General features: G+C 46.0%; 1 protein-coding gene across 1 annotated transcript in view; it reads left to right on the plus strand.

Moving 5' to 3' along the window:
- LOC103773121 (attractin-like) overlaps nt 1-7,989 on the plus strand; it is a gene marked incomplete at both ends in the record, with an annotated part of 14,293 nt that extends 6,304 nt beyond the window's left edge. Inside the window, 5 exons of the mRNA XM_008940477.1 lie at nt 3,934-4,027; nt 4,887-4,939; nt 6,749-6,843; nt 7,386-7,464; nt 7,832-7,989. Coding sequence (XP_008938725.1) covers nt 3,934-4,027; nt 4,887-4,939; nt 6,749-6,843; nt 7,386-7,464; nt 7,832-7,989 — 479 coding nt within the window. The remainder of the gene's footprint in view (nt 1-3,933; nt 4,028-4,886; nt 4,940-6,748; nt 6,844-7,385; nt 7,465-7,831) is intronic.
- Between the last annotated feature and the right edge of the window lie 722 nt (nt 7,990-8,711).

Here is an 8,711-nt window from a genome sequence, read left to right on the forward strand (position 1 = left end):
GAGCCACCAGGAGTTTGAAGGACACTGCTGCCATAGCAGGAGCCTTTCAAACAGGTAAGGCTGGGGAGAGCTGAGGAGGGGTAGAGTTTGGGTTTAAGAGCCAGGGAGGAGTAAGAAGAGGGGGTGGAATGAGAAGCCCTTTCCTGCTGCTCTGTGCCACCAGGCAAGTGAACGTTGCTGTGTCACTTCTCCTGAAAGAAAATTCACAACCCTCAGTTATTTCTGTGCCAGAATTGTTTGCAGATCATCCCAGATGTTGGTGTTTGTGGGGCTGGGCAGGTAGTGACTAAATGGTGGGTAAACCCCTCCTCAGCAGTTGCTTTTAGGAAGGGTCCAGCCTGGAGGAGTGGTAATGAGGGAGGGCAGGGAGTGCAGCACGTCAAACGTAAGAAGAGCTGCAAGGTGCTTTCTCTGCACTTGGGGCTTTTTGAATCTTCTGCTTAAAGCTGCCCATGACAATATGCTGGGGGGAGATAAGGAAGTTATTTGCAGGAGAAGGGAAGGTGCTATTATGCCTGAGATCAGATTGCTGCCACTTCAGTTCTTCTGAACGCCTCCGTGGAGCGTTGGATGGTGGCCCATGAGGAGCTGCTGGTGCCACAATCCTGCCTGCTCCCCCCCTCCCCGGCCTGCACAGGGGCCTTGGAGGATCTCCAGAGCACTTGGTGTGGAAAAATGGTGTTGGGCAAGTGGGTCAGGCAGCTGCTGGTGGTCTGTTGGACCATCACTAATGCAGGAAGGAGCTGGGGTCCCTGTGACCATCTCTGAATGAGTCTGGTGCACAGGTTGTGAAGAAGGTGGAAGGGGGCTTGCTCTGAGGTGGTTCATCATCAGATTGTTACCATGCTTCACTGTTACAGAGCTACAGAATTATTTTGGTTGGATCCATCAGGATCATCAAGTCAAGCACTGGAACAGGCAGCTCAGAGAAGTGGTTGAATTGCCATCCCTGGACATGTTTAAGAGCCCTGCAGATGTGGTGCTGAGGGGGATGTGGTTTAGCAGTGGACTTAGTAGGGTTAGGTTTAATGGTTAGGCTTGATGACCTTGAAGAACTTTTGCAACCTAAATGGTTCTATGATTCTAAGTCCGACCCTTCCCCCAGCCCTTCCAGGTCCCCACTGCCCCGTGTCCCTCACCCCACATCTCCACGGCTTGGAAACCCCTCCAGGGGTGGGGACTCCACCACTGCCCTGGGCAGCCTGGCACAGCCCTGGGCAACCCTCCAGGGCAAGAAATTGTTCCTCAGGGGCAACTGAAACCTCCCCTGGGGCAACTGGAGGCCCTTTCCTCTTGTCCTGTCCCTTGTCCCTTGGGAGCAGAGCCCGACCCCCCCCTGGCTCCAGGCTCCTGTCAGGAGCTGTGCAGAGCCAGAAGGTCTCCCCTGAGCCTCCTTTGCTCCAGGCTCAGCACCCCCAGCTCCCTCAGCTGCTCCTCCCCACACTTGGGCTCTAGACCCTTCCCCAGCAGCTCCGTTGCCCTTCTCTGGCCACGCTCCAGCCCCTCAAGGTCCTTTTTGGGAGTGAGGAGAGTCAAAAAGCCATTTCTGGTAACTTTTACCTATTGCTCCATCATCAGACTGAGGAGGGGAGTTTTCCCTGGAGCCTCCAGTGAGGGTGTCCAGGATGTTTTGCCAGTGTCTCATATGCTGGTGCAATGCCTGGTGCAGTTGCCTGGGACATTTGTCAGGAGTTTGTTTCCAAGCTTCCAATTTGTTTGAAAAGCCATGAGAAAATTTCTCTTGCATGTCCCAGTCCTTCAGTAAATGATCTCCAGTGACAGGGCTCAGAGGAAAATGGATAAATAAATAGGACTTGCTTTAAATCCACGTGTTTGAGTGTTCAGCCTTCTTGCTAATCCTGTTGGTGAAGGGGAGGGTGAGGAAACATTCACATCAGCACTCAAGGTGCTGTGCTTTGCATCTGAACAATGTGGAATTTGACATTTCTCCTAATTTTTATGTCTCTTAGTGTTGGATCTTGATGGAATTTCACTTTGCTTACCTTTTGCAGAGCCCAAGGAAGGCTGCACAAGGCATTTGCCATAGCATTAAAAGCTATTTTTTTTCTCAAGTGCCACTAATGAGAAGTGTGTTTGCTTCAGAGAATACAATTATTTTGTGAAATCTTCATTCAATCTATTTGTTCCCATAATAGGCTTTTATGCTTCTTCAATATTTGGCTCCGTGTTGCTGCTAGGAAACCACTCTTGCAGATCTGAGAAGCACAATTATGTGTCCCTGAGACAATCTAGCTTCCATCCCATGCCAATGTAAAGAAGACATCAAAAGGAGGGATAAAATAAGGTCCAAGGTTGGCAAGGATGTTCAGGATGGGGACTTCAGGTCCAAGAATCTGCTGGTACATTGAGTGGCACATGTCTTCTTGACCAGGAGGCACCAGCTTTTGATGTGTGCTCTTCCCACCAAGCTCAGGGACTGGAAAGGGGAGATCTTTGTGTCCTTTTTCCCTTCCAGTATTGTGCACTCTCCCCTGTACATCTCCAGATGAATGCACCTTCCAGTTCATTGGTAGAACAACCTCTAAAAGGCACCTGCCTTCTGGGAAGAGTTGCTGTAGATGTTCTTCCAGTCATAGTGAACAGTCTATCAAGGGCAACTGGCTGGTTTTGGTTGTTGGGTTTGGTTTTGGGGGTTTTGTTTGCATCTACCTCCTCTACTTTTTCATGAATAAAGGTCTCAAAGTGTGTCAGTGTTAGCATTTTAATTTGCATCAGGAGCATTCTCTTGAAGCCATTCTGCCATTAGTCCCCACTGTCCTACCTGGGGTTGCATCTTGAGCAGATTCAGGGTGTATGAGCTGCTCTCTTTTGGGCCTGCCACAAACCAGGTGTAGTCAGGAGGCCACAAAAATGATCCAAGGCTGGAACCCCTCTGCTGGGAGGCCAGCAGGAGAGAGTTGGGCTGGGGCAGCCTGGAGAGGAGAAGGCTCCAAGGAGACCTTCTGGTGGCCTTTCAGTACGTCAAGGCAGCCTACAAGAAATCTGGAGACAGACTTTTTTTCAGGGCCTGTTGCAACAGGACAAGGGGGGATGGTTTTAACCTAAAAGAGGAGAGATTGAGACTAGAGAGAAGGAAGAAATGTTTGACCCTGAGGGTGGTGAGCCCCTGGCCCAGGCTGCCCAGAGAGGTGGTCACTGCCCCATCCCTGGCACCATCCCAGGTGAGGTTGGCCGGGGCTCTGAGCACCCTGCTCTAGTTGGGGATGTCCCTGCTCCCTGCAGGGGGCTGGATGAGATGACCTTGAAAGGTCCCTTCCCACCCAACCCATTTTATGATAGTCACAGGGGCTTCAACCACATCTCAGAGGCATTCAGCTCCTGAGACAGGGCTGAGCTCTTCTAAAATCTACTGAGGCACGTGCCATAAACCACCTAAAGCACAGACATTGTGTGCCTGGTGTCTCAGCCTTTCTACACTGGCCCTCTTGATAATGATGTTATTTTCTCAAAGACCTATTTATTTCCAGAAAAAGCCCTTAAAAGCACCATGAGCTTTGCTTTATTTGCAAAAATAATCTTCTCTGAAGGGTTTTGAGTTCGAGCGAGATGCCGTAGCGTGCCCAAAACCATTCCATATCTTGTCCCTTTCTTACCACTTATGATATCCTCGGGGCTGTGTAACACCAAGAGAGGAAGTTAAATAAATGTTTGAGGCTAAAAAGCACAGTCTGATGATGATTTCATACAAAACATCACTCCTGGAGCCCACGCTCCCTCTGTTTTGACACACGGTTCTATTTCGGGCTGCCTTCTGTAGCACAGAGAAACCAAAGAGAACCAAATGGGTTTTCATCTGCACTTTCACTGTTGACTGTATCTCAGTTTGGCAACTGAAGGGCTTCATTGCTGTGGAATCTGTTGCTCTGGCTTCATTCAACGTTGCCTCTCTCCCCCCTCCCCTCTCCTCAACAGCCTGCAAGTGCAACGGCCACGCCTCCGTCTGCAACACCAACACGGGGAAGTGCTTCTGCACCACCAAGGGCATCAAGGGAGACGAGTGCCAACTGTGAGTCCCTCCCCTTGGCTTTTGGAAGGCAAAAGGTTGTAGAACCCTGATGTTTTTTCACTTAAGACATCCTTGCTCATCTCCTCCTGCTGGCAGTTGACTAACTCTGCTGGCAGTGCAGCCAGCCCTGCGTTCCCAGGGGGAGGAGAGGAGCCAAAATTCCCATTTTTAACAACATTTCCACTGGGAACGTGGTGCAGAAGGGATGGGGTGAAAAAATATGACCACCACCCCACAACTATACACAGCACTTTGCTTTATCCCTCAAGAGGTTGTTTTTAATTGGTAGATTTTTACTCTCCTTGCACTCCCCTGTTGTAAGGGAGTGGAAATGTAGCTGAAATAAGACTTTGACACTCAAGCATTTTAATGGAGCAGTTTCAAAGCACCAAATTTGCTGGAGGTTCCTCTGTAACAAACCAGAGAGGTTTGCAGTGGAATCTTAGTGAAAATAATTTCACTCCAAGTCATTTCATTGCTGGGTTTGTTTTTAAAAGTGTTGCTCACAGGAATAAGTGTTTATAGGGCTAGATCCTAGAAACAGCCATAAATGTAAATGGAAACTTTAATTTGGACTTCAGCAACCCAGTTTCGTGCATTATGAAGAATCAATAAACACATTCCAAGTAGATGCAAAGGTTAATAGCCAGGATTTTATATTTCATTTTTACTGTATGTTATTTTAACTTGCAGAGATCCTGGAATTTCTTCAGCAGCCCAGTTAGCTCAAAGACACATCTTTTATTTTCAAATTTTCTACCATTATCAGCACAAGGGATGTTTTATGATTTTTAGGGGCTGGCAATAAATAGAACTGAAAAAGAAATACAATTTATTACAAAATATGTGTTCTTTTTAGGTGTGAAGTCGAAAATAGGTATCAGGGAAACCCACTTAAAGGAACGTGTTACTGTGAGTACCCTTGGGATTTTCTTTGGAGAGAAAAACTGTGTTTGAAGTTTAAAATGTTATTTATAAATATGTTACAGAACGTTTCGTTTCAGTTGCCTCGTCAGCTGTTTAAAATCCAGGGCATTAGGAGGAGGGCTAGAAAAGAGGTTTAAAAAACTTCAATTTTCACAAAAGTATGGTTTAAAGAGAATGAAAATCTTCTTCTTGGTAAGATCTGGGTGATGACTGGATCTTTCAGAACAAAGTTTTGAATGTTTTTCACGTGTCTTTGAAATGAAATCTGCTCTCCTGGTGAGTACTTTAAAATATAGAGCTAATAAGTCAAAATCAAATCATGGCTTTAGAATTTTTTAAGTGGAATATAGTTGTTTTTTGTTTTTTAAATTCTCTTCCATGTTAGAACGGGTAAAGTGTCAAAATTGCCACATTTCCTCTGAAATGGATTGTTGGATTGCTGTGCAGTTTGAGATTCAGGTTACTTAATGGAAACTCTCCAGGTTCCATTTAGCAAGGAGCACCCTGGCTGGCATGGATAAATGTCATCTTAAATTATCAAAAGGTGCAGTTCTCAATATTTATGTGCAATCCAGAAATTATCAACATGCTGCACACAGCCAGTTCTGCTCGTGTAGCCAAAGAAGGGCACTGGTGGCTTCTTGTGACAGTCTCTGCAAGGGTGAAATGGGCCCAAAAGGGGGAAAAGAGAGAACTTTACAGCTCTCAAAGGAACAGCCTCATGCTACACAGGTTGTCTCACTTGGTTTTCTTCCTTGAAAATTTAGTCTTAGAATCATAGGGTCATTAAGGTTGGAAAAGGCCTCTAAGATCATCAGGTCCAACCATCAACCCAACACTCCCATGACCACTAAACCATGTCCTTAAAGTACCACATCCACATGCTGTTTGAACCCCTCCAGGGCTGGGGACTCCAGCACCTCCCTGGGCAGCCTGGGCCAATCCTCACCACTCTGCCAGGAGAGAAATTCTTCCTCAGATCCAACCTCAACCTCCCCTGGGGCAACTTCAGCCCATTGCCTCTTGTCCTATCACTGGTTCCTTGGAAGAAGAGACCAACCCCCACCTCACTTCAGCCTCCTTTAGGGGAGTTGCAGAGTACAAGAAGGTCTCCCCTCAGCCTCCTCTTCTCCAGACTAAACCACCCTGGGTCCCTCAGGAACTTCTTAGTTCCTTATCCTTATCTTCATAGGGTGAATGTCAGAAGGTTGTCCTGCTTGAGTCTGTCCAACAAAGGCTCTCCAGGAAGCAGTAAGAGAAAAATAACCCTTGGTGTACACCTTTGAATGTATTATTGCTTGAAATGCCTCTGCACAGCTTTGGGAATATCTACCAGTCATAATACTGTGTTTTAATGAAGGGCTACTGAGCTGGTGGCTCTGCTGTCAATTGTCAGAGGGGTGACACCCCAGCCCTAGGCAGACATGAGCACAGACAGGCCAAAAACTGGTCCTGACAGGACCAGATACGATGTGAGTGTGACCCAGGAAGAAATTTTTGACACCAAAGGTGGTGAGACCCTGGCCCAGGTTGCCCAGAGAGCTGGTTGAAGTGAAACATCCCAGGTGAGGTTGATCTGGGCTCTGAGCAACCTGCTGTAGTTGGGGATGTCCCTGCTCAGGGCAGGGGGTTGGACTAGATGACCTTGAAACCCAAACCCTTCCAACCCAACCCAGTCTATGACTCCTAGCTGTGCTCTCAGTGCAAGAAACACTTGAGCTGACTTCATGAATTGCTTTGCAGAACATTTTTCTCTTCCAACCTTACTTTCCTCCATGCCTTCATTCCCTGCAGACACCCTTCTCATCGACTACCAGTTCACCTTCAGCCTTTCTCAAGAGGATGATCGTTATTACACAGCAATCAACTTTGTGGCAACACCTGAAGAGGTAAATTTTCTACCTTCTCTTTGAATTTCATCCCTTGGGTATATGTTTGCTGCCTCTTGGCCATGAAGACAATGAATTGTGACCAGTGTCCAGATACGATCTCTTCATGTGACGTATACATCCAGCTCCACAAAGCAACCAGAACTTTCTGAGCTTGGCTTGGCCATACAGTGTCAAATCTTCATGGTAGAATCTCATAAGGAACCCCAGTTGATTCCTGATGGCTGTTTGAACAACTGCTGAGCAACTCTGGTGTTGCTTGTTCACCCAAGAAGTTGTGGTGATCCCACCAATCCCTTCTCTCTGGTTTATTCTCTGCACATAAGTTTTGTTCTTTATTGTGCTTTCCTCAGGGAGGATAATATTACTTTCAGAAAATGCAAAGAACTTTTTGCTTGATGAATTTGCTTCGTGGAATTAACAAGGTTGTGGGGTTGGTTTGGTTTTGTTGGGTTTTTTTTTGGTTTTTAAGATTTTTTAGGAAACAATCCTTTCGAATCGTTACCCTAAAAATGGATTTTCTCTTCTTTTTCCCTCCCAAGCAAAACAGAGACCTGGACATGTTTATCAATGCATCTAAAAACTTCAACCTCAACATTACTTGGGCCACGAGTTTTGCAGGTAAGATAAGCACAAGCCAAGTAGTTTGTTTCAGTTCCCATTTTTCAACAAACGCAGATTTCATTGGGGAAACTTTTTTTAAACCTCTGAACTTGTTCTGTAATGGCTTTAAATGGTAAGTCTGGGGGGTAGAAGTAAAATAATGAAATAAAATATTCATTTGCTATCTTAACAGTGTCTCTTGGAAACACCAAAGGTGGAAATTTGATTTCTAGTGATGCAGTATTTTGGCATACAGTGACTTTGACAATGTATGGGAGTGTTCAGGGGAAGAGTTAATTTAACATTAAAATTCAGGCTGCTTCACCCTTTTTGTTTGCCACTTCAAATGTGCCTTGAAACATCTTTTCTTGCTTCTTGTGAACAGCTGGCACCCAGGCTGGGGAGGAAATTCCAGTGGTTTCCAGAACCAATATAAAAGAATACAAGGACAGCTTCTCCAATGAGAAGTTTGATTTCCGCAACAATCCGAACATCACCTTCTTCGTTTATGTCAGCAATTTCACCTGGCCCATAAAAATACAGGTAGGAGCTCTTAGCATGGATGTAATCATTGAAAAGTCCTTTTTTTTTTCTGGCTCTCAAGCAATGGGAGAGTATAACCCTGCAGCAGACAAAAGGGTTTGATTCTCCTGAGAAAGAGCAAAAAGTTGTCTCGTCTTCTGATGTTGCCTCAAGCTCAGTAAATGTGAAAATGCCCCCTGGCATCAAATAGGTTTCTTGCTTATTAATGAGGCTATGTTCTAATGAGGTCTCTCATTAAAATGTGTAGATATTGGTGTTGAAGTAAGATTCCTATAGCCAAAGCCAAGCCCAGAATGAGAAAACAAGAGGGAAGTGTCTCTTTTTTAACGTCGTCTTCTCAAAAGCCACATCTCAAGCTCATCCCCTTTCTCCTTCTGCTGCCCAAGGCTGGTGGTACCTGCAGAATGAGATGAAGCTCGTTCTTTCCCTTAATTCAGAACACTCAGTTAACACACAGGTTGCCTCAGTTATCAGCCTGACTGTGGTGAAGTGCTGAAGAAGCAGTGGATGAAGCTTGGTGGGTCATAAAGCCACTCCTAGATCACAGATTGCATCAGAGATTCTGCAGCTGCTGTGGCAGCTGATAATTCAGAGGAACCTTGACCACCTCCTTGCTTTGGGCTAAGTACCAACCCACAGTGTTCTCAGAGTGATGCAGGTGTCCTCTGAAGGACAAAAGGACTTTAGGTCTGGAACAGAGATCTCCAGTGAGGCTTCACATC

The sequence above is a fragment of the Merops nubicus genome, unplaced genomic scaffold (genome assembly GCF_000691845.1).
Source record: "Merops nubicus isolate BGI_N331 unplaced genomic scaffold, ASM69184v1 scaffold13235, whole genome shotgun sequence".
Lineage (NCBI taxonomy): Eukaryota > Metazoa > Chordata > Aves > Coraciiformes > Meropidae > Merops > Merops nubicus.